Below are 26,803 nucleotides of genomic sequence, written 5' to 3'. Positions count from 1 at the left end.
ATTTCGAACGATTACAAATCCCTGTCGCATCGACAATATGGTTAAAATCGAGAAATGTCTCCAATTTTCTAAAAAGAGTCGTAATATCTAGTGAAAAACGCTAGTTCCAAAACGGAACGTTTCGAGGAACGTTCTCGAATTCCCCAGCCGCGTCGATAAGGCGGATCCCCACGTGAACAAACGAGTAGCGTGCACAGTGCTGACCTCGTGTAGGAATCACGAGAAGCATACGTGGCTCATCGCCGGATTCGGAGACATGAATGCGTGGATCGCATACAACATCGGATGAAAAGGGAATGGCCGCCTCGCCACGATCTATCCCCACCAAAAACACCGAACACCTGAGCGTCCCTGGGGGCAGCTCAGGAGGAACAGTCATTATTGCGCCAGTATAACATTCGCTTCCAGTTCTCTCGAACGAGAGGCATCGAGTTTTCGAGTCACCAATATCCACGAGATCCACGATTTCACTATTCACGCCCGGTTACAATTCACGTTCCCTGTCGTGTCTTTACCACGGGAAAGGAGACCGCGTGGCCGCCCTGTAACGTCGATATACTCGATCGATTCCCGCGATACGATGAGATTGTTCTCGAGAAATAACGAAAATGTGACGTGAAACTTGACAGATAGGAGAGGCTTGGCAATAACGTGACACGTTTCACAATCGGCACGTTCAGTGTGGCACGTTCACTCCGTCAAAATGACAGTGAGAAGGACCAATTTTCACGCGTTCACCAGTGCGCTTGTGTCGGTACTGTGCTTGGTCCTGGTGGCGCTTCGTGTCAGCCAGGTAAGTTTGACACCGTTACAAAATTTTCCCATTTACTTTGCATATTATCCTCATTTAATCGTGATAAATATTACTCTATATATAAATACATATGAATATTTTTAACTTGGAATATATATATATATATATATATATATATATATTATTATTAATCGATGAATAAAGGAATCTTGGAGAGGCAGTTTCAATGATAATTTATCTAAATGAGCCGTTGATATGCAATGACGATAATCTTGTTCTCGTAAATTATTAATTAGCTGTTGGTGTAATTAATTCAAATATTTCCATCGCGAAATAAGTAGATTATAGATATCTATCTAGATGCACAGGCAGTATTACCTGTTTACTCGAGTCAAGAGCTAAAGAGATCCGCGATACGCGATCTTTGTTGGAACAAATAAACCCGTTTAAAAATGATCTTCGAATCGAGAGACGGGAGATGACCGTTCTTTATCTTAGCCGGGATATATAACTCAGGATACATCATGTAAACGCGCGTACCCGGCAATAAATCGCCTGGCGATCGACCACCTCTCGTCTCCAGCTGACTCATTCATCTCGCGCAAATACACTTCCTTGCCGCATCTAAATCGGTCTTTCCCCGCCCCTCAACGATCGAGCGTTAAACAAAAGAAGACCACCACCAAAAAAGAAGGAAAGGAAAGGGAAAAAAAAAAAAAGAAAGAGAAGAAAAGGGAGAACGAAAAATCGAAGCATCGAATAATATTTTCATTGCGAAATTCGTGTATCGCACAGTGAATTCTATTCCTATGGTATCCCAACCGGATTAGAAGGATCGTAAGATGAAACGGTACTCGAAACGTAGCATTATCGTCTTCTAGGAAAAAGCGGATCGCTCAGGAATTCGCTAACCACGTAATACGATATGATACGGTAATCTATCGGCACGTATGTATGGTAAAACCACCATGGTAATGCCGATCAAAAGTTTGCAATCACTTTTTCACTCGTACACCTGTATCCGAGATCAAGTTTTAATAGACGCGACGAATCTACTCTCCAAAGAGTTTACTCTGTCCAAGGAATAGAAATAATTATTATTCCTCGAATGTTAAATAAACTGGCAATTGCACTCGATACATCCATCGAGTGGATTACCAGATAGATCGAGTTGAATTACAAATCTATCCGCATCGTAGGGCCCAGAGAGAGAGAGAGAGAGAGAGAGAGAGCAACATCGTATTCAAATCGTATTTTGCTAATTCGTTAAATTTCATTTGCTTTGATACATTTTACAAATCCTCACATTTTCCTTCGTCTCTTTTATCCGCGAATATATAATTCGCGAAACTTAACGTACGATCTTGTTCCACGTGTTTTCGGTAAGGCATGCATGCTGGAGGGAAAAATTCAGATAAACCGCTTCGGCTATCGGCTACACGGCCAGCCTCGCCGCGAACTCGGTACTCGGAATGTGTCCAGCGGGAGGGCCGGAGTCGCCGAGATACCTTTGGTTTCCCTCCGTCTTTCCAGTCGAAAATATATATCGTGCGTCGAAATGGACCCTCGGATCTCCGCCTATTGCCAGCGTGGAATGGAACGCCGCATAGCACGCGGATATCGGATGCGTGAATTGCACAATTACGCGCGCCGGATAAAAGAGCTGGTTGAACGAACAGTGTGTATTTATGCGCGAATTGAATGGGAAGATACGTAGAGAGACGTTTCGCGCTCTTTGCCACACTTGTGCTTGTGCAAATACCGAGGGGATGAGTAATGGGGAACGCTCTCGGAGACGATATTCCTTCCAAACGATCGTTTTGTCTTTGTACATAATTCCCTGGCAACTTTCAGTTATGAATAACGCACGAGAACCATTTCCACTATATAAACTTCTGCCCGTGTGTGTGCAATTGTTGCATGTTCTTTGATTAAAAATAAAGTTTTATTTTATTCCTTCTCAACACACTAGACTCCTAAAGATTAAAGGATCCCTGTTAAGGATTATTTTATTATATAAAGAAGAAATATATGCGTCGTTGAGAGGATCGTAAAGAGAGAGAGAGAGAAAAAAACCCATATCTATCCACGCTTCTTTCTTCTGGTCCACTTTGGAGCACCCGGTACGTGCGATGCTCGAACACTCGCACACCGTGCAGCGTGAAACAATGATGCACACGTAGAGGCGCGCATCCACTCCCAGCCGGACCGAACTTTTACTTAATTAAAAAATCTATTTAACAGGAAACTGGCCTTGCCTCATACGGGGCTATCTGCCGCGTAAATCGTAGATACGAGTCCGGCTCGTTCGAGCCCAGCCTGTACAAATAGAACTTTTTACTCTTTTACTCCCCTCTCTTCGAGGATCCGTTTTTTACGTACGCACAATTACGCACGTGTCACCGACGAGAGAGAGAGAGAGAGAGAGAGAGAGAGAGAGAGAGAGAGAGAGAGAGAGAGAGAGGAGGAGGAGAAAGAAACGAGGGAAAAAAAGGTAGCCTGTTCACACACACACGCACGCACACACACGCGCGCGAACGTTATCGAAATCGGCGGATATGCTCTGAAAAGCTTGGAGATTCGAAAGCAAGTTGCGCAAGCTCGCGGGGAATTTTAATGGCGGTCTGTGGCCGGCTGTCGAGGTGAGCATCGGCGAATTAATTGCAAACGCTTGTACCGACGCTTGTCAAGAATCTTTAAGGCGCCTCTTTCACCGATACACACCGATCCAGATGTGTGTGTGTGCGTATATATACGTATACCTCGGTGTGATTCGTAATAGTAGGTGGCCTTATTAAAGCGCGAATCGAACGCAACGCCGCTTCAATATTTATGAGAATCATGGTATTGTGTCGAATCGTTCGACGCAGGGTACGAGTGTGGATCGATGGGACACGTGCACAACCGATGATGACGAGTTTTAAGGATCGTTGCACGATTATTATTTTACGCCGGGTTTGGTCGCCAGGGTTTATACGCCTGGCGCATGCCTGCACGCCCTGTTATGGGTTATGCGTGTTGCGTGTCGTCGACGAAGAATAGGGATAGTCGTAAAGATGGATCATCGTAAAATCGTACTATCGCCACTTGGCGATGCTTCACGATCGTTAAATTGCGAGACTTATTCGAGGGTAATTTTAACACGTTATTTCCCCCCGATTTCGAGCTAATGACAACGTCTCTCGTGGATTAATTGGAATGGACGAGTCATGGTCGATAAATATACGCGATAATCGGGGATTCGTGACATCCTCGTATTGAAGGAAAAGTTTAAGCGTTGGAAAATTTGTAGTATTTGTTACGCATGATCGTGAACATTTCCGGAATTTCCTCGCTTTCTCTGCGTTTCTCCACTCGATATTTACGTATATCGCGAGAACGGGAGAAGTAACAAAAAGTACACGAGACAGAATTGACAGAATTCAAATCAGAAAGACTTGAAATTAAAATCCTGAAAGGGACGAATATCGATGGAATATAGATGAATAAAACTCCCACTTTTTATTTACTTTCGTTTCATTATATCTGATATCGCTACTGCGAATAAAAGATGGCGATTCGTCTGGTCAGATATTTGTGATCAGGTGACAATGCGAAACAAGACGGAGGAAGAAAAAAATTCTTCGCTCTTGTACAATCAATATATAAATATCATTCGAGAAGAGGTTCCCCCTCCTTCAAAAATCTTACTCGTACATCTCATTTCTCGAGCGAGCGTCGAGGAATTCGCATTTTCCGCGAGAATTCCGGCCGAGCGTTTTCTGAAACCCGTGATCGCGCATACGTATGCTCAACTTTAGTACTCGTAGAAATCGAATTTAAAACGTGACGCTCGCTCTCTCGTTTATATCACCTCCGTAATCCTCTTACGTCGAACGTCGTTTTTCGATCGACAGTCACGCGTAGAAGAAACGCGTATATTTATAAATCCACGGATAGAGATCGGGGCTCGGTGGCTTCTATGCGCGTCGAACGTTATTTCCTCCTCCCTTGGATTCGAAGATTATGTTTTATTTATCGATTTTATTTGCAAAAGTGAAATTGGTACAATTCGATATCGAAGAGATATCGAGGATCAAGCGGTTTCTGAATAAGTAATTACGAAGTTGAAACACGTTCCCGAATACAAGCTCCTTCCCTATGCTTTCTCATGTATTTCATATTTTTCAACGTGGAACGTTACGACAACCAGGCCAAAATTGGCCAACGTTCTACCACCATTGTCCTTCGTGGTTATCGACGCTATCGTCGAACGCTACTGGAAGACACGCATTCCATTATCATAAATAACATTCAACCGGTTAATCACGCACGGTCCCACGGATTACAATATGAAATCCGAAGTATAAATGCAACGACGTCCGATCGTTTTCTTCGTGGATGTGTTTCACGGTCTACCGCAGGCATAATGCAACGCACAATTAATTCTTACGCGGTATTACGACCACTGGACCGGCAAGAATTCCAATGAATCCGAGATCGCGAACCAATTCGATCCTCCAGGGTGGTGAGGGGAGAGGGGGGGGGGGGTCCCCAGCCAAGGGTCGCAACGAAGGATCTTTTTTTTTTCTTCTTCGAGTGGCGCAACAGCACTTCCATATAGACGAGGATCTTGGACAAAAACGGTCAGAAACGTTGCATACTTTTCCTCTCATCGTGGCGTGTCCATTTCGGGAGAAACGAGCACAGGGTCCAACATTGCCTCTCTGCCTACGCCACCACGACGTCCTACGTCCTCCCCCCCTCCGATAAGCGCGTGTCTTTTCCTCGAGATTGCGAAAGTGTACGAGAACTTCTCGTGAAGAGTGGTGGATCGTGTGTGTGCGTGTGTGTATAGAAGGATATATCGACGATCCACCCAACGAGAGGAGAGAGGCTACGCGTATTCGAAGCTGGTATGTCATACGTTGTGTATCTGCATCGAGGATCAGACACGTATGCACATACGAGAGGCGACACGGAAGCATAACGCGCACGGTATTGTCCGATTTTAGTCCCACGTCGGTGGGTATCTTGAAACGACGCGTATAAAATCTCTGCTTTATTGGGATAACTGGAAGAAAATCTTTGTGGGTTGGAGCCTGGTGTATATTGTATATTCGTAGAGAGAGAGAGAGAGAGAGAGAGAGAGAGAGAGAGAGAGAGAGAGAGAGAAAGAGAGAGAGAGAGAGAATCTTGCCATCTTCGAGTCGAAGAAACGACGACTGTTTCTTTTTTTTTTTTTTTTTTTTTGAAGTAGTAACGTAATGCAACTCGTCATCGTTCTGACGATCCTTGTATTAATTATCGTGGAAATTAATCGTGCCAGGAACAAATTTAATTAGTCATGACGTTAATTTAAACGAAAGGTGATAAAGATCTCTACGAAATGTGTATATATATATACATGATAAAAAAAAACGTAAGAATTCAAAACTTGCCTTATAAACAAGCATCTTACAATCTCCCTCTCTTTTTTTTTTTTTATCCTTATTATCATATTCTTTGCTCGACACACCTTTTGCTTCGTCGAATTCATTTACGATCGGAGGAAAAAAGGGGAAGGAAGGTCTCTAGTAAGTCGAGCTTAATTATGCAAATCCATCTCAAAGAATCTTTTCTTCTCGATTAATTACCTTGTTGCAAAAGGAGGAACGATATTTCGAGCGATCTCAAGGTAATTCGTCGAAACACGAGTCGAACAATTTATTACCACGATGCCAATCCGCTCTTTTTCTCCGGCGGCATCATGCCTTCGAACTTCGCAACATCGAAGTTCTTTTACATAGGAATGCAGATCGGTCGAGGGGCACGGAAAGATACAGCGTTAACGCTGCGAGGCGTCCGTTTTCTTCTTTTCTCTCTCTCTCTCTCTCTCTCTCTCCCTCCCTCTTTTTTCCATCCATCGATTTGCATTGGTAAATTCTAGAATGATCTGGCCGCTGGGAATCACGCATCGCTTCAACGTTGTACACGGTCTGGTTGTGTATGTCGGAACGAGCGGAAACGGTGCTAATGATGACGCGAGAATACTATGCGCCGCGTACTACGTGTATGCACAATAAGCGATTTCACCGCTATTCGTGGGCTTCATTATTCGACCGGTTATCGAGATGTTGCTAAACGTCAATGAAAGTGAATATGTTTTGAACAATATATATATGTATATAGAGTGGGTTGAGCATAGGATTGGCGGGGACTTGGCAGGGCAGGGCTAGCTCTCGGCTTATCTCGCTTGAATTTGTTACTTTGTGTTAATATTGTATCGCATGTGATATGGAAATGTAAACCGGTTGTTGCATTTTATAAATGTACAGTGTATGCCTGGTGGACTGGTGGAATGTATATGACGTGGTAAGAGGTGATTATTTTACGGTGTAAAAAAATAAGAGGGAGAATAATTTTTCTTTTTTTTCTCTCTTTCTTTCTTTCTTTTCTTTTCTTTTCTTTTTTTCTTTTTTTTTCCTTTTTTTCGTTCGCTCAGATTCGATCTGGTTTTTGTTTAGTTACGCGGTGTGTCTAATAGATGGTGTGGTGGTTCTGTCCGTTAGAAGATATTCCGTGCAACGATGTAAATTTTATCGTAACGATGATACTTACCAGCACTTGAAAAGGGGTTTTACAACGAAGAATTTTTCAACGGTGTAAACTGTAATTTTAGTTCATATTTTCACGTGTGTTATATACGCACGAGATGTTTAATAATCCAACCGTGCACGAGTTAGGGAATTTAGACGCGGAGCGATGAATATTAATGCGAATATACTTGGATGGTTAATCCTTGAAAGTTGATCGAATGCTTGAAAATTCTCGACGCGAGCTCTGATTTTCGAAATACAAATTTGTATGAAATAAAATCGTGACGAGTGAAATCCAACTGAATTTAAAGCGAAACGATTTAAACGTGGAGGAAAGATAGAAAATTCCAAGTATCGTCACCAATCCAACGTAAATATTGTAATAAACACCCATCGAATCGCGAATATTGATCCAGTCGAGAACGAAAATATTATGAGAGCGTAATATCACGGTCCCAATTGTTATGTGCGCGACGAAATTCTGCCATTCGTTCTCAGTTTTCAAGAACGGACGGTCTCGGGAAAACGTCGTTTTCTAATCCTGTTCTACGATTTACGATCGACGTCGATCGACGATAACCAAGCATACGTTTATTGTTCTAAAACATGGGGAGAACGCCACCGTGTCATTTCCAACTGACGAAATTACACCTTGACGAGACTTCGTATCTCTACGATTCCTCCCAGGCCAGGTCAATTTACATGATTCGATACGACACGAGATACGGAGAGTATTTCGAGAGTTATGGTACGAAATTGACGGTTTTTAACGCCCCGTCTTATTCTTTCGTCGCTCGCTTCTTGGGTGGCGAATGAGACGGACGAAGGCAAAGATCTGGACGAGATCTGGACATCCCTTGGCAAAGCCGCCAATTAATTCTTTCCTCCCTTCTCGTTCGACGTCAGCGATGCTGACAAATAGGCACGATGTTGCGCCCGTGCCCGTCTTCCTCCTCCTCCTACGCCGCGAGGCCGGCAAAGCGTTAATGCCTCGTTAAAATATTTCTCTGGAAGCGTCGTAATTAAAGCGCGATCCACCTAGTCACACCTTTCATTAGCGTCGTGTAAATCGGTGGGCAAACACCGAGCAGGAGATAATGGAGCAATTAATGCCTCGGCTACCGTACGTGTCATCTCTTGGTTCAATGATATCCGTTGCGCGAGATTTTTTATTCCTTGCCTCGTTCGCCTAGATCGGGCGAAAATTGGGCAATTTTTAAATATCGTCGGATTAATACGTAGGAATTAATATTTGATATCGATATCGAAATTGTCCTTCTTCATTCACTGGACACCATTTTTCCGCTGTCCTGCTCATAATCTTCCTTCCAACGAATGTTGCCGTGAAATACGTACGTATCGTTAAAACGGATGTTGCGCGCGATTTTTATTCTTTTTATTCTTCGTTCACAGATTGAGGAAAAATTGGGCAATTTTCAAATATCGTGGAATAATCGTAGGAATTAATGTTTGACACGTAGAAGGAATCTTCGTCCAGTGGACATCATTTTTCCGCTGTCCTGCTCGGGCGACGTAACCTTCCTGCCAACGAATGTTGTCGTAAAATACGTGTCGTGTACGTGCGTAAGCTGGACGCGCTCGTATTTATTAACGTCACATTTATTCTATCTCCGGTCCGAATATTTTTTTGTTATCATTACAACACAGAGAAGACAACACAGCCTTTCGAGAAAGATCTACAATCTTTCCTTGAACCGAAAATGGATCTAACGTCCAACATTTTCACAAAAGAAAGAGGAAAAAAAGAACAAAATTTGAATAACACAGTCCCATCACCTATTATTTCTCCAAGCAAAAGAAACGAAAGAGAAGCCTTCTCGAAAAAGCACGTATTTAATACCTTCATCACGAAATCATCGCAGGGATAGATTCCAAGCCGCAAAACTCGGATTCTCTCGGTTCGTGGTTTAACCGTTGCTTCCTATCCTCCGCAGGAGGATTCACGGACGCTTACATCTTTACGACAATGCCATTTCGTAGGATGGGAGGAGGAGTGTTGCACGAGGTATACACATACCGTGTACATATACACGCGAAGGGAAGAGACACGCGAAGGGTACTCGACGCGAAGCGTGAAGAACGTAGCACTCGGCCGATTTCGTCCGCGGCCGATTCGCCCTCGGCAGAGCCACGGCTATATAAATCACCATCTCCACTCTGACGTGGCTGATTTGCCGACTGCCGTGGGCAAACGTATATGACCGCTTCGTGGATCGAACCATGTCAAGTGTGTTTGTAAACTATGTCTACGAGGAGAAGGGGGATAGATTGGTGTCGAGAAAGGGATATGGAGGATGAGGGTAATGTCGAGTTTTTTTTCTCTCGATTGTCGAAGAAAAGTATGGATGGAGATGTATCGTAGAGAAGGATTCGTAGAGAAAGATAATGTTTCGAGAGATCCATGTTTTGAGAAAGATCGGTTTGAGTTTCCGATCTTTCTTTGGACGGGGGGAAGAGAGGGTTTTGTTGGTTGAAAGAGAAGAAGGGAGAAAGAAGAATTCATGAAAAATGTAAACTTTTGAAAGACGCGTGACGGTTGTTTACGGTTCGAGCGATGGTCGAGAGAGGAACGATTCGAGAAAAAGGATTGAAAGTTTTTGGAAGTACGTGACCGCGATACACGATGAATGGAAGCGCAGGAAGGAATAGCACGACACTACGGAAATGTTTATTCGATGAGTGATAAGTGAAAAAGGGGAAAGAAAGGGGGACGCGGAGGATCGTTTTGAAAAAAGTTTCGTCGAATCGTTTATTATCGATTTTCACTCTGAAGGAGAAGAGACAAATACGAAGCGTTTAAAAAAAAAAAAAAAAAAAAAAACTCTTAAAAGATAAACGATCCATGATTTTCACTTTAGGATCATCGCGATAATCTTTATTTGGAGAAAAAGGAAAGGGGAGGAATATAAGAGAAATATATATGCACAGAATGTTTCATTAAAAAGTCATAAAATTTCTTAACGATCAACGGTTGCGCGATCGTCAAATAACTCGCGATACCGCGCATCTTCTTTATACGAAATTTATTATACGATTCCTTGATTGCTGATTTCTACAGCTACCATAAACTTATCGCCACGTGTGAAGAAAGTGTGAAGAATCAAACGTATCGTATGGTCGCATTAAAAACCGTAATTTTCCCACATTTCCGATTCCATAATTACCATAAACAGTTAACTTTTACGCACGCCGTATCTACCTACCTATCTCCTATATCCATCTCTCCATCCACCACCATCCTTGCATTAAATCATCCTTGAAACGGCGAACCTGCAAAACGGCGATCCTTCTTCGATTCTTTCGTACTCTTTCTCGAAATCTCGAATTCATCCAGGCCCCCGTGAATTCCTCGTCGTTTTCTGGGAAACGAGGCAGAACGGCCGCCGCCTTACGAAACCACCGCCGCCGTTTTAATGTCCCGTTCCTCCAACAGTCCACTTCCTTCTTCTTCTTCTTCTTCTTCTTCTTCTTCTTCTCCTCGCCAAACGTCCCCCTTTCCCCTCTCCCCAACCCATTATCCATCCGGTTAGCTCATCGGTTTATCTCGAGAGAAAAAGAGTGGACAAGTTTGGATCGAATCTCTTTCTCGAGGTCCTCGATCCCCTCCTCTTTATTTTCCATCTCCCCGGGTTTCGCTTTCTTCGCTCTCTTGGCGATCGTTCCTTCGTTCGGGTAAAATATTACGCGCGCGGAACGCACCAATTGTGCCGCAACGACGAAGAGAGAACAGAGGCCGGTGTGTCGCCGCCGTTTCAGAAACCGTAACGATGCCGTTTTTCGAGAGGGAAATAAAACGAGACGATTCGTTATTTTTCGCACGATGCGAAATATCATCTCGAAACGAGGGAAGCAAAGTTGAGGCTACGTTAAATACGCCCCGATGTCCGCGCGCGATACCCAGACACGTCAGTCGCATTGAGTTGTACAAGATTCTACGGCGATTCTACTTCGAAGAAACGCGGCGTAACGACGTTGAATTCTGGATACTCACGGCTTATTCGCGTCCAGCTGTGAATTGTACGGTTGTTGAAGAGAAGATTACGTTGTGGGCGTTTGGAATAGCAGCGCATCGATGCTTGAAATTTGGATACGTACAGCCTAACTGTACATCTTTAACGTGAAGCGATGGTATGAAAATTTGAATTTGCGTTTAGTATTTGCGTATATTTAATTATCGACTTGGACTTTTTTGCGATCGAGGTTTATTCGTTGACGAGGTAAGAAAAAGAGGTGAGCGGAATCTAAATTGTTAAATTAATAAGAACGATTCGAATTTAAAGGAAGGGCGTTACCCGTGCAAGAAGAAGTCAAGGCTCTCGTAGCTTGGACTTGGGGAGCAACGATTTCGCCACCGGTTGGACCAGTGACCTCAACCGGCCGTAAAATCGAACGCAGTTTTGCGCCTTTTTGCTTTTTAATTTCGTCGCTTTCACTTTTCGCCGTACTTCTCTGTCCGGCCACCGGCCGCGCCACTCTTCGCCTCGAGATCGAGGACCCTCTCCCTCGCACGAACCCGTTTATTAATCGGGTAAATTCGATTTAAGTGAAGAGAAAACGCGTCCGACACGTAATTCATATTTCAGATTCGAAGCTGTTCGAGAAATTCTGAGGAAAAGAAAAAATATTCCACGTTAATTAATTGAGAAATCGTCTTCGCTTTCGAGAGAATCGCTTTCCGTACGTGAGAAACATATTTTCTTATTAATTATTATAGTTAACAGATCGGTCGAAGTGTGTGCCTAGCAACGTATGCCTGAAAGCATGAAAGGATCGATTGTTTGAACAAACTGTAAAGTTAAAGTTTAACATTAGAGCCATCGACTCTTATGCGGTATGTGTTAAATGTACGGATATAAAATTAAAATTTATAATATTACAGAGATTATTAGACACGCGTAATTATATTTCTGTTTGAATAGGAGTCGATATAAATTTTCCTAAAAATAATAGAGACATTTATTATCGTTCGAAGATGTACAATTTACGTGTATAATTTCTTACATTTTCAACAAAGAAAAAATTGAACCTACTACTACTACTACTACTACTACTTTTTCCACATCGAACACTTGGATCGTAAACAACGATTTTTCATTCTCTTTATTAATAACTCTCGTGATTGATATAAGTGGCTTCGTAACACATTTTATACAGAATTTACACTTGAAATGAACGCGGGATTAAAAATGTACAGTTAAGTGCCCCCCTCCCTCCTCTGATAAGGGAAACACGAACTAATTACAGCAACGTGATAACGTTTTAACAATTTAATCGATTCGACGATGAATACAGAAGCTCGAGAACGAAACACATGTATTAATTGGAATAATAATATTATCGCGCTGTCGTACATTCGTCGTGGATGGACGAGAAATTTATCGCGATAAAGAGTTTGTTTCCTTTTGTCTCTTCTCGATACTCGAGCTTTAAAACCGACATTTCGTTTCCACATCACCGGTTTAATCGGATTCGACGAAGGTTGGCTCGACGTCAAAAATTATCCGATATTTTCTTCGTCGAGACGGAAGAAAAAAAGAGAAGACTGATTAATGAGATATCGTCGAGGATTAAGCAACGATACGATGGACGATAAACGATCCACGGTTGATACAATAATTTATTATCAACAAGTGTACCGGCGTAGAATGCGTCTACGAATTTGCAATCCGTGTCGGTGATTAATTAGAATGGCGGGTTGAAGCACCAATTGCAAGCTTCAACTTCAATATCGTCCGTTTTTAAATCGCTTTCACGTGTGCCCCCGATTATTATCGAGGAACAGCTTCCCCCTCAGCGAGAAATTACATCGACCAGTAAGATTTATTAATTACGTTGGACGAACGTTGCTCATTGATGCTCAACGATTCAATTACAAAACAACGTAAGCTTACGAATATATTGAATCGTGGGATTCATAAGCATCGATCCGAGCTGGGATTAAATCTCGTTCGTATTTTCCTCGCCGCATGATTTGCATAAAGATGTACATTATTGATCAAAAATTGGAAATTACTTTGCGTGATACTATCGAAAGGCCAGAAATTATAGAAATTTCGCGAACCGGTAATTATATCGAATCCGATCAATATTATCATTAATAAGCAAATCGTGGAAGAAGAAGTATAATAATTCGAAATCTTCTTCTTCTTCGAGTCTTGTGCTAATTTTATTATTGACAATTACAGATTGAAGTTATAGGCGTAGTAATTTTATATAGTATCGTTAAATTTTTCGAGTTATATAATTATGTAATCTATGGTCTGGTCCTGATTCCTGAAAACTTTTGGCCGATAGTGTACGCACGAAGTTTGATGAAAAATTTCCGTCCAATCTTTTTTTTTTTTTTTTTTTTCTTTAATTTCTCGCGATAGAAGTGTCCAGTTGAAAAATGGGTTGTCTGAATTGTTGGTGCACATGCCCTGAACATCTAAATTTACGGCCACATTTTATTCGATCGTGGAATAAATCTCTCGAATAGCATACATAGCGAGAAGAATGCGAATGAAAGGATTTATTTTAATCCCCAAAGTTTCATCATTTTTTCAGATCAAAGAAATGTCCAATCTCCCCCCTATGGATGCATTTAGGAACACGCGTGTATAAACAAACCGAGTCGAGTGTACGTTAATCGTGCAAGGCTGAGACTAAACTCTATCTCCGCTCTTATTCCACTCATATATTCTGCGAAACTCGAAATTATACATCTCTCTCGAACGTAACACGCGCAAATATAATTTTATTTTTTCCAAATCTAAAAAAAAAAAAAAAAAAAAAGATTTCACGCTGGTGGATCCTTGGAAGCAAAGCCCCGTATTATACTTTACTGAATCGCCATCGTCCCTTTGTTCGTATCGCGACAAGAGCAACGATGGTTACACCGAGATAGGTTATGCGGCGTAGATCGGCGTAGTCTGAGAATGGAATCGGTATTCCATGCGTTCGAAACACCATGGCATTATTGAAACTTGCGTCGTTTATCTATTTATCGACGCAGGTGGTGAAGGTAATAAGCATCGGTGATCTCGCGCCACGCGCGTTTCGTATAATCGTAATAATTTCACGCAATTCACTTTCCCCATTCAATAACAGGCACGCAGAAAACGGCGTACACACATAGATAGATATATATATATGTACGTGGCCAGTGGCGTACGTTCTTCCGATCTTTGTGGTTATTAAAGACACGATACGCGTGCATTTCTATTGGCTCGTAATTTATGCGACATCCGAGAAACGAACTTGTTCCCTCTCGCTCATCCCTCTTGTTATTTGCCTTGTAGCGTTTTTCAGGAGAAAACAAATCTTTTCGCGCGTTTAAAGACGTTACGAGGCGTGAAAGAATGGCGTATATTTATAAAGTTTTAAATTCTCTTATTTTGTTCGAGGTATCAAGGCATTGCTTGAGATAAATTCAAAGATATCGAATTTAATTAGATAAATATCTGGATGGTGAGAAGAAGAATCGCGATGTAAGAAAAAAAAAAAAAAAGTAACGAGAGAAATTTTTGAAAATAAGAAACTGTAATAATAATATGGTACAACGAAATAAGAAAGTATAATAATAATAAATCAGCGGAAAATTAAATTCTACTCTTGGAGTAATGCATATTCAAACAACCGTTCAAGAGAATCAAGAGAAAATTTTCCTCGGATTAATTTAAAACAAAATTATCTTCAAAGATTTGATGTTTTTTTTTTTTTTTAATCATTATAACGGAGATTATAACTCGAGAGAGCCGATCAATTTCAAGCTCTAAACCACTCCAAGAATAAAATCGATATTTTCCATCGTTGAAATTGCCACATGTAAATAACGCAACAAGCCATCATTACAAGAAGTTAAACGAATTGAACTAGGATTCTATTGATTCCTTCCAACCAATCCGTAAATATATATCCGCTGTAAAAACTGTGCGCGCGTTACGCATCTTTCGTGCACGATTCTAAATGCCTCGAAATCTCCTTTCACCTTTCGTGTGTGCGTGTGTGTGGTCTCTGCCGCCAAAAATGGCGGCTCATCATTTTCGAGCTCGTTATCTCTGTGAAACGGCAAGAACACGGAACATAATAGAACGCGGATGGAATGCGGGAGATCTCGTCCGCGAACGAATCGTCCCGCGGATCGCACACTTTCACGTGTCCCGTACTTTTCTTTCCAACGTCCGTTCCTTCCATGCGTGAATCTCAGGGTTGGTGCACTCTGCTTTCACTTACACGCTTTCGGGTTTCGAGAGAGGTTGGTGGACGGGGAGCGGAGAGGTGGGAGAGATGACGCGCCGACTCGATACCGCGAGAAACTTTTATTCCCAAGTTGCTTCCGATTCGAGGTGATTTCGTGAGAGGAATCACGTTGGGGTGGTTCCCTTCGATGCTCGAGTATTGATCGAGAAATATCTCTTCAAAGAAGAAGAGGAAGAGTTGGAAGAGTTTCGTTCGATCGTCGAAACGTGGTTCCAGTTAGATTGTTTATCAACTTGTTGCAGATACTTTTGTCCAGAATCAGCAAGAATTTAGGAATATTTGATCTATCCGGTCAAGTCTATTACAAACTTAGCGTGTAAGTTTCTCGCTCGAGCAGATTTGCCTGGAGAGAAATTGCACAGGCTTCGTTTCACAAACTTGACGGTATTCTCCAAGTATATATTCTCCTTCTAGCGCCGATGTTACGCACCCCGACAAAGACTTCTCAACTGTAAAATCGACGCGTGTATACTCGCGATATATGGTCACGAATGACCAAGGCAAACGTTTCCTCGGCTAACCGAAATCAAACGTTTCATCGCCAAGTTTGCTAGGAATCCTTCGCGGAAACGAGCCCGACTAAACGCTCGCGCTTTTCGTCGTAACTATTTTCCACGGATGATACTTCCGTGTAAACAGCCGTTTTTAAACAATGCGTCGGCCCGTTAAAAACGTTCGAAGGCATAAAACTTACGAAGAAGAAGAAGAAGAAGAAGAAGAAGAAGCTACAAACATCTTTCGCCGTTGCAACCAAGGTGTAGTACCGGTGAACCAAGCCATTTCTGGCGAAAATACTGTTGGCTTCGGTTCCGATGGACGTGGGGAGGGAAGAAAGAAAGAAACGAAAAGGAAGGAAGGAAAGAAGGGGGGAACGAAAAAATGGAAAAGAAAATGGACGACACGAACGGTTAGACTTAAAAGAAGAAGCGAGGAAGGCAGGGTCAATAACATACGTTTTGGCCTCTCCTTCTTCCTTTTTACTCGGAAGATAATTCGAGAGCCGGCTCGAGCCCTCTGGCCAAAGAATGCGCTTTCTACGTTGCATGTATCGAGCGTCCGTGCTGGCGCAGCTCGCATTGACAAAAGCCCCTGAGCTGTGACTGCGAATAATCGTGAGAGGGGAGGGATGTATAAAAAAATCCGTCTGATTATCGTCGTAATTGTTGTATTAATATGTCGGTATTATATTTTATATAATTGATAATTTTATCGTTCCAACGGTGTCGAACCCCTTTTTTTCTCTTCTCTTCTCTTCTCTTCTCTTCTCCTATGTTGCGAATAATTCATACACGAACGATGATATTTGATAATCGTATGTTTTTCTTGAAGTTTCTGTTCTTTGTAAAGAATTTTGTTTTCTTTCTCTCTTCAGAATTATTGGTCAAGTTGGAATAGTTGTAAATCGATGTAAAAAAAGAAAAAAAAAAAAAAAAAAGATTGTTGAGAGATTGTTGAGAGAAAGGGGTTCGATTTGCGTCGATCGAAATGCATCCGAGGTTTGTTCTTTCTAAAGAATTTTTTTAGAATTATGATTAGTAAGTTGATACAATATGAAAGGAACGCTCGAGAGACGAGTGTAACATGATCGTATCGTGGATATCGTGGATTTTCCATATAAGTAAAATCAGCTCGTGAAATCGGTCTCTTCCTTTACGAGAAAATCTTTCAAATTCTTTGCTTAATTAATCCGAAACTAGAGTTTCGATACACTTTCTCACCGCTCTTCCCATGATTGTTCTCCATTTTTTGCTCGAAATTAATCTTTAATGAAGAGTTCGTTAAAATGGTAGAATTTTTTTTTTTTTCGATACTCTCTCTTCTCTTCGTTTCAAACGTTTTTGAAACGTTGAAAATTTTAAACGATACGATTTCGAAACTACGAAACTTCTTATTAAAATTAAGAAGGAAGTCCCCCCAGAGAGGGACGGAAAACTGACATACTTTCCTCTCTTCAATTTTGAAGAGAGGGGTCCTTTTCACCGAAAATATAATGGAACGTGAAAGAGGGGCATAAACAATTTATAACCTGTTCCTCGAAAGTTGCTTCTTCGGGAAGGCAATGAATACCTATAGTATATTACAGTTTGCGAGTGTGACACACAGCAGCATTGTTCCACGTAGACGTGACTTCCTCGTATTTTTCAATTACTCGGTTGCACCACGTGCCGGTACAGCACACGTTTAATATTTTTCCAGAGCTTCGTTATAACTTTCCCCATGAAAGATCCTATTCAAGAAAAAAGATCGTGGGCATTCGATGCGATGTGTTCCACGAACAAATGATAGTTCTATTATGCTAAATATTTCACTTCTTCTTTTTTTTTTTTCATTCAATATAATAAAATTAGAATATTGGAAGAGGGAAATTATACAACAATATAAATAACATTAAAATAATGACCGTAAACCGTAATAATAAATCGGAGAAATGATCGAAGTAACGACGTACGAATGATCATTGTCCAAGATTTTCTCGTTGTTTCACGCGCGAAGAAAATAATTTAGAAGAGTAATTCTAAAACCTCTTAGCGTTCCACCATAAATTTCTTCAAGCTGATGAATCGAAATTGTTCATCAACAACGCTCACACTTGGACTTCGAAGCGACGATCGAAAAAGAAATGTGAAATCCCGATAAACCGCGCCCCTATCCAAAGAGGCAAAAGCGAAAACTATATATACTTTCGAAGTGGTTTTATCTCCGACAAGGCAGAAGTTTCAACGAAGTTTAAAGGCGAACCCTCCACAACCCTGTAATACGCGTATTTAATAAAACGACGATAGGAGGCGAGGCGAGGGCTCGCGTATGTCCGGACGTTTCGATAAGTCCGCCAATATATTTCACTCGCAGCCGAAAAATGTTCCCAAGCCGCTTCACAGCCGCAGCCGATACTATTTATTCCGCCCTCGTTCGTGGCGGCTCGCATACTTCGCCTATGGGTGTGTACTATCGGAATGTGTTGAAACATTGCGGCCACAAGGAGGTCGGATTAAATCTTGATACATTGCCGCTATCCACGCGTAAAATTCGCGCATAGAGCACACGCGTCTCTGTGCACACCGATGTACAGGGTGTTTCCCTTTAAATTGGACGCCTCGTCGAGGTTGGAGATGGATGGAAAATTTATCTCGCGCGTTAATATACTTATTCGGAAAGAAGCGTGTATTATTTACGAATATCGAATTTTTAATTTCGAATATCGATAGGGATGATAGGCGAAAGTAGAAGCGGTTTGCAAAAATTACAAGGAGGTATTAATTTTGTATCGTTTAAAATTTTTAATACGATTTTTAATCGATGCGGGTAAATCGTCCCCGTGCAAAAAGATCGAAATCTCTTGTACACTGATGATTTTAAGTAAGCGTTAAAATAAAGCCAAGTAAATCGAGTTTTATAAGAATTATAACCGGCTGCATCGATTAACGTTTTAATCTACTCGATCTAGATTTCTCTCTCTCTCTCTCTCTCTCTCTCTCTCTTCTCAAACTTTATTTCTTTTTCTCTCGAGACAGTATCGAGAATGGTGAAGGAAGTTCGATCGATTTATGATCGATAAAAAGAGAAAGAGAATAACGCGCGTATGAGATACGTATCGAGAAAATTGAATCGATCCCATTTAAAAAACTCGACGTATCTGTTTTATCAAGGACAACTTCTTTTTAACAGCTTCATCGGCCAAGTTGCGAGCATCCTTCGTAGGGGTTAAAGGGAACACCGTGTACACCGTCGATCGGCTCCATGCACACACCACGACACGCGAAAACGTGAAAAATGGGTGATTTATCGACGGTGAGGCCGATTGCCGATAGTGTACATTCTATCGTAGCGAATTACTAAGTGGCCACTTGTCCGCCACAGTTCCTTGTACATGAATTATTCTATTCCGTGACCGGTCGTCGCGCGTCCGCGCCGGCTAATTGTTCCTTTCCCCTTTCGACGAGTAAAATCCCTCGTTAGCGGGTTACATCGATCCGTGATCCTCTGTTCACAACCTCTCCCCCCCCCCCACCCTCTCTTCCCTCCTCTATTTCCCTGGCGAAATTCGCGACGCACAACGAGAGCGGCCACGATATTATCCAACGGACACGCTCTTTCGTTTATGTAAGCGGCCGGTTTCCGTGATGTCACCGTCTTCCTCCTCCTCCTCCTCCTCCTCCTCTTCGTTATATGTTATACGCTCTGCTCGCTTCGTCCATCGTGCAGCAAGGATTATTTGCGCGATTCGCGATCGATCGCGTCACTGCTTGATCGAAGAAGGCGTATCGAGGGTCATTTTGCCTTTCTTTTCTACTTCGTACGAAGCAAAGGCGTATCGAAGAATAGCTATTGAAGAATCTATTTTGTGATAAATCGAGATTGGTAGGGAAAAAATGAAAGGAGAAATTTATATCCAACGGGGTAATAAAGCAATAAAGTAACTCGCGTCGATAAATCAAGTGTGTGGAGGGAAGGGATAGTATCCATTGAACATCCACATTTATGGTTGACACAATCTTTAACAGCCTCGTCCGTTTAAGAAAAGTCAGAATTTATTTCCGATGTTAATAAAACGGCTGCTTCGTATTTGGGAATTGCTTCGATACACACGAGTCGAGTTACACGAAATCGTTGTTATGAGAAGTCGCATCGTCTGTTCAAGCTCGAGGAACTTATGTTATCGCATTACGATTCGATCGTCACTCTTTATGTTCCATATATTCACACCGGTCGAGTCGGCTTGTGCGGAAAACAACTTATTTATACAAAAATACACACGTATTTTACGCATATTTTCTCGTTCCGTAGTTGGAAAGTTCAGTGATCTATACTTTATAAGGGAAGGATGGTCGCGACGACGTCGACATGTATTAACGTCGAGCACGCGACACCGATCTCCTGCGTTATAGAAGAGGGAATAACGGATTTCGTGCCATATCAAATGTTGCGTGCCTATGCGACCCGCCCAGCAATTGTGAATCACAGTAATTACGTTACGTGTCTGTTATGTGATTGGTGGTAATTAGAAAAGATCGTTTTTTCCTTTTCTTCCCCTCAACCCATTCAACGACGATCTCCCCCCGTGTCCCTCGATGCCCTCGAGGATCCTTGCGATCTCTTTTCCCTTTTTCATTGAGGCTTAATTGGCTCCGACGCTGGCTAGCGTCGATTACGCAAAAGCTCCTGCGAGGATTTTTCTACTCACGACCAGGCTATAATTAGTACATTCCTTTTTGGAGTAGTCACGAGTCGCGTGGAGGTTGGAGGAGCCGTGTGGTGCTTGCGGTTTATAGCTGCGAGCCAAATGGATAAGTAGGCTGAACGTGCAACGAACTATAACGAAACTTTGCTCGCGAAAAATTGTCGTCGTGACCGTTTCGAAGAAAACGGAAGAAGGCGGCGTTACGAGAATCGCTAATTGTCTAAATGTGTGATCGTGTTAACGCGTAAGACTAATATCACGAAATGGGAAAACATGAGATGTGTCCCGGATACGTTGGATGAAGTATTATCCCGTTTAGTGGGTCGTTTCCATATTTACTTCGCTTATTTTATTTTCGTGATCATCGAGAAATCTTCCGTTCCAAGCTTTCGGAGAGTTCCAATTGCTAACAATTGTATGAAGAAGGAAAGAGATGGCTCTGTCATTCGTCATCATTGAGAGAGAGAGAGAGAGAGAGAGAGAGAGAGAGAGAGAGAGAGAGAGAGAGAGAGAGAGAGAGAGAGAGAGAGGAACAAAGGGTGTTGTCTGGTGATAATAGAATAGATGGGAAACGAGGATATGCGTGGCGGAACGGAGAGGGGAAAAAAGGAGCAACTGGCAAGGACGCTCATATACGTTACCATGTCGTGTTCTCATAATCGATTAGCCGTCGGACGAGAGAAGGAATCCCTTTCTGTAACCCAACACGTCTGATCCTTCTCTCGTTCTTGAGAGAAGAGAGGCCACTCAAGCATTTAGGACCATTCTGGCCTTGCGACCGCCTACGTTCCAGACCTTTGTCTCGCGTCCAAGAGATGCCTCCTCGTCGCGGTGGCAACTCTTCTACCACGTTGCTCGCTCTCCTCGGACCAATTTTATTGTTGGCGTATATCCATCCAGGATACGAGTGTCTGGTACGTCGCGTGGACGAATATATTGGACATTTTCGATGGACTTTCGATGGCAACAATTTTTTCCGTTTTATCAAAAGAAACAGGATTAATTTATCTCTTGGTGAAAGGTTTAAAATTTGTTAACGATAAGTAAGAATGTTACAAATACATCTCGAGAATCTTATACGATTTGGACAATTCGTATATTATAGCAAATTAATATCGATCTCAAAATTCTATCCAGATTTCTATTTTATTACTTAGTTTTCCATAATTTCTAGTTTCTACATCCAATGTAAATAGTTGTGCAGTTTAAACGGATAATAAGAAATATAATGCGAATAGAATAATCGTGAATATTATTTTATTATATTATATACACATAGTCGCGCGACTGGATGGATACTTTTGAGCGGTGATGTACATGGCTATATACTCGTATGTATACCATAGTGGCGAAGCCACATGAAATTGAAAGTTAGCGTGGGTCGATAGCTACCGCCCAGACCGGTCCAAGTTTACTTGGGTATTAAGTTTAGCGATTGGCCCGAGAAAATATCACCGTTCTCGAAAACTCACGACCGCGCGAAAACCGCATGAATTTCGATCGTTCCACGATTATTGTACATATATATATATATATATATATCTGGTGCACGATTTTCCACGGATGGGATTCCATTGGCCGATTGTAATTAATTAAATAATATATAGCCACGAGACGAAAGGAAGGACGATCGAGTATGCGAGTTTTTAAAGGCCAAGGGGCGATTAACCGAGTATAATTAAAGTTGGCAGACTAATTAGCCGGGTATGTTAATATTAATTGCGGCTTGGTCCACTTTTCTTTTTTTTTTTTTTTTTCGCCCCTCTCTTTCGAATTCCCATGATCCGGACCTCGATATCCCCCTCCCGGTTTCGATATAAGCGGTTTTACATACAAAGAGGCGTACTCTACTGGTACCCTCGCGATCGAAAATCGAGCACCACGAATGTATATACCTACCTAGGCATTTTAATATTCATTATTTCGCGGATTTTTCGATCTTTATCTCTGTAACGAGCTCGAAGATACTTCTGTGCGTAGACTGGAATAATAATTATTGAAAATATCGTCGACGAGAATTACGATGGTTGACCTCGTTGAAATCTAAATTCCCCATTCTCGAGTTTAAATTTAAACTCTCCGTAACTCTCTTGCCTTGCTTTTTCTTGACAACAGAAAAATGTAATCATTATGAGCGGAGAGAGTAATTATGGTGCTCTTCTCGGAGAAGAGTATCGCAATTCGTCTGAAATACAAGTAATGTAAGTAATATAAAACTCTTAAAAAAAAGAGAGAGAGAGAGAGAAATACTTTGAACACGATAAACGATAATTGTTATTTCAAAGAACAAAATGTGTAATGTAAATTTCGAAACGTAATCTAAAATCTAATCTAATATCTTCGAAAAAAAAAAAAAAAAAAGGGAAAAGAAATTCGACGAGAATTCTTTTTCGAAAATATACACGGGTAACGACGATAAACATTTTACGCAAAGTGATTTTCGTTCGATCACAGGTCACCGGCCAATTATTGGACACCGAGTTTCAACCGACGGTTACAGCGACATGCAAGGCCGGCCATATGACGATACGAGTGAACCTGAATCAGAGTTTCGTGGGCGCTGTCCACGCGAGAGATTTTCGGACGCCGCAATGCATGGCGCCCGGAAACGGGTCCACGCACGCGACGCTGGCCATTAATCTTCTCGCGCCCAAAGGTTCCCCGGATTACTGCGGCGTCTTGGTGAATAACGTAAGTTATCCCCTCCTCCATTTCCTTGATTAAAAACTCAACTCGGTATATAATATAGGAGATTTGTCTGTTGGCAAGTGTTGGACCGTTTCCCTCTACTATTCTAGAGTCGAGAACACAGTTTAAAACAAACGTCCACCGCCGCGTATATTTCTGTACAGTCATCCGCGCAACGTATGGAAAGAGAAGGAAAGGTGACGGGTTGGGTGACTTACTCGTTATACGATCGTCGTCGCATCACACTTGATAATAATGAAGATTTTGATTGATAATGATGGAGGGTGTAATAAAGTCTTGCTTTTTACGTTTTTACTAAATCATCATTTATGATCTGTCAGCCATTTTGAGGCCTCCTTCCTCGCGACATCTGGCAGATTTTCTAAAATGGAAACAGCCGTAAAAAGGGGAGAATGTTATAAATTGTTATAATAAAATAAAACGATCCCAATGCGGGATATTGCAAATATTTTTCTTTTTTTTTTAACGAACGTGCAAATAAAATCTACGGAATATTGAGCAATTATTTTACTTTTATCGAATTCTTTCGCGAGATTGGAAATAACGATGGGATAATTCTCTTTATACTTAATACTCCTCCCGAGATATCCTTAGCTATTACGAGGTACAACAGGTTGTAGAACCACGCTTATGAGTCCGATAATATCGGAGACATAATCGAATAAAGGACACCTTGTTCGATTCTTGTTATTTCCACGATATCAAGCCGAGATAATCGTCCCGAAACGGTTTCTTCGAAGCAAATTTCTCCTTGTAAATTCTCTGTTGTAATTCTTCGCAGGACACCGAGGAACGATCCATCCCCATCGCGGTAAGGATACACAAGACGTTAGAGCTGGCCGACGATAAATTTTACGTGATCACGTGCGGAAAAGCTGGATTCAAAAACGCCAAGTACATATAACAACAGTTTATTAAATATTAAATCTCTCGCGATTATGCGAGAGAGAGAGAGAGAGAGAGAGAGAGAGAGATCTTAAACGACACGATAATTTTCTTCCTCTTCTTCTTCTTCTTGCTCGTTTCAGGAATGAGACCTCGCTTGTATCGTTGCGCCTTTTGGACGGAGGCCACAAAGTGCAAGAGGCTATTTACGGTCACAACTACACTTTGCGTGCTGAGATCTCGCGACCAGATGGTTGGTACACGACGTCCTCTCGCCCGATCTCTTACCCCCTTCGCGTTTTAATTGGAATTAACGAGCGCGCGTAAACGCGTGAACTCGCCGCTCCCCCGTGACACGCACTCATCGATCTTTTTCCATGGGTTTCAGGTATGTACGGGATCAAAGTGAAATCGTGCTTCGCGTTCAATAAACGTAACTCTAGTGTGCAGTTGATCGACGATAAAGGGTAGGTTTTCATTCCACTATATTCAACCTCTTTTCGTTCGATAGAAGTGAAAGAATTTCAATGTTCAAGGTATTATACGTGGTTATAATTGGAGTTGCCATCCCTTTGGATTTTTCCCTCGTCTAAAATTCGTTTTAGATGGGATTAATTTTGGATAGACTATACCAGAATTTTACTTTTACCCGATTTCTTTATGGTATTTGTATTACTTTTATTTGTTGATCGAGCTATTTTCTAACTCCTTGTTAAGATGGCGATTCCTAATATTTCAGTATATTTGTTACGGTAAAGTATAAGGTGACAATCCGGTTACGCAACAATTCGTATTATTGTCGAGGATTTATGTAATCCAGATATGGATTTTGCGCGATTCGAATTGTCACTCGGCCGATCGCGATAATACGGAATTGCGTAATCCCTGCTCCGTTTTCCATGACAAAGGTGTCCCGTAAAGGCTCAGGTGATGACGAAATTCATCTACGATCGAAACACAGGGCTGGCGGATGCGACATTGTTCTCCATGTTCCGGTTCTCCGATAGTACGCAGGTGCATTTCCAATGCGACATCGCCGTATGCAGAGGTAAACCGATCCGTTGAACGACTCCCAATTACGACCCCGGTTCGAAATCTGGGTCGTCCAATGTGCCGTTCAACTTGGCCGCCAATTAACATTTCAACGTGTGTCGCGCGAGAAGTAGCACGTGCCTCGTTACGCGTAATTTGTCTTAAGAGAAAAAGAACACGCTTCTGTCCCTTCACTGTTTCCAGGAAAATATATTTTTTCCAACGAAATGAATCGCGTTAATACGTTACCATCTACCGTTCCAACGAGAGAACGCATTACTGCATCACTTGTGCTAGATGTGATGAAGGCACGAAGGCAGGAAGTTGGAAGGAAGATGGTCGATCGTTGACACGAGAAACCGCGTTTCTACAACGCGATTCTTTCTTCATTCGAATCGATCAATTTGAAACGACAAAGCGAATACGACCACTCTATCTCCAAAGAACGGCTACGTTTTCGACACGAACGAGATGTGCTACTTTTCCTAAACTCTCGATACTCTCTTCCTCGTGACTCTCTCTGGCTGTGTGTTCGAACGGTACCGACCACTTTGTATCTCGTGTCGGTTACGTTCGATTACACTTCCTTCTTGGCCCAGAATAGGAAAAAAGAGAGAGAGAGAGAGAGGGAGAGAGATTCGAAAACGCTTGACCGGTCGAGCGAACGGTAAATAACGCGTGGAAGATAAAAGGTGAAACGTAAATGGTTTTTTTTTTTCTTTTCTTTCCTCCCCCCATCCAGGAAGCTGCGGTATCCCGGTCTGCGACGACGATAACGAGGAAGATATAAAGGGAGCGTCCTTAATTAATAGGCAAAGCGTGAGCGGCGAGGAAGGAGTGCTTCTGGCCGGCACGAGCGTGTTCGTTCTTAACCCTGGTCAAACGCCGTGTAAATATCGCACCAGTACTTTTCATATACCCGCTTCCTGCTTTTACTCCTACTTAACTCCTCCGATACCCTCGCTCCACGTGATTAAACCTGCCTGGATCTGAACTTTTAACCCCCGCGCGCTCGAATTAATTAGCCGGCGCGGGTAATCCTCTATTTTCCGAAGCTGCGTACAGGTTGGGATGGGATACGATCAGCCTCTCTCCGGGGGAACATTGTATCGCGATAGCCCCGGCCGAGCTGTCGTCGAGCTGTATCTCGATAACGATGGAGGATACGTATGTGCGTGTATTAACCCTTTAAGTGATCCGTGAACTCGCCAACGAATCTGTCCGTATTTCTTCTTTTTTTTATTTTATCGTAGTTAATCGATCGGGATGGCTTGTTGTCGCTACGTGGATAAGTTCGTGCAGAAGAATTCGAACGTTGGGTTAAGTGAAAATATGTTCGTTAATCTGCTCGTCCTCTCGATCCACGATGATATCGTGATATATCGTACATCGATCGAAATTGGTAGACGATGTACCATTAAAATT

At 42.1% G+C, this 26,803-nt stretch overlaps 1 protein-coding gene across 2 annotated transcripts in view; it reads left to right on the top strand.

Annotated features, from left to right (window-relative positions):
• Positions 1–283: 283 nt before the first annotated feature.
• Positions 284–26,803, top strand: part of LOC100872865 (uncharacterized) — a 30,837-nt gene continuing 4,317 nt past the window's right edge. Inside the window, exons 1-7 of one of the 2 annotated variants that reach the window (XM_031919654.2) lie at positions 284–793; positions 23,207–23,443; positions 24,243–24,355; positions 24,490–24,599; positions 24,735–24,813; positions 25,255–25,394; positions 26,121–26,267. In XM_031919654.2, coding sequence (XP_031775514.1) covers positions 704–793; positions 23,207–23,443; positions 24,243–24,355; positions 24,490–24,599; positions 24,735–24,813; positions 25,255–25,394; positions 26,121–26,267 — 916 coding nt within the window. In that variant the 5' untranslated portion in view covers positions 284–703. Of the gene's footprint in view, positions 794–21,441; positions 21,667–23,206; positions 23,444–24,242; positions 24,356–24,489; positions 24,600–24,734; positions 24,814–25,254; positions 25,395–26,120; positions 26,268–26,803 lie in introns of those variants that run through there. The other variant, XM_031919653.2, reaches the window with a different exon arrangement.

This window comes from Apis florea, unplaced genomic scaffold (genome assembly GCF_048593485.1).
Source record: "Apis florea isolate Af1SG1 unplaced genomic scaffold, ASM4859348v1 contig_2897_pilon, whole genome shotgun sequence".
NCBI classification, from domain to species: Eukaryota; Metazoa; Arthropoda; class Insecta; order Hymenoptera; family Apidae; genus Apis; species Apis florea.
The sequence above is the reverse complement of the archived record's forward strand: the minus strand, read 5'-3'. Positions and strand labels throughout refer to the sequence as shown.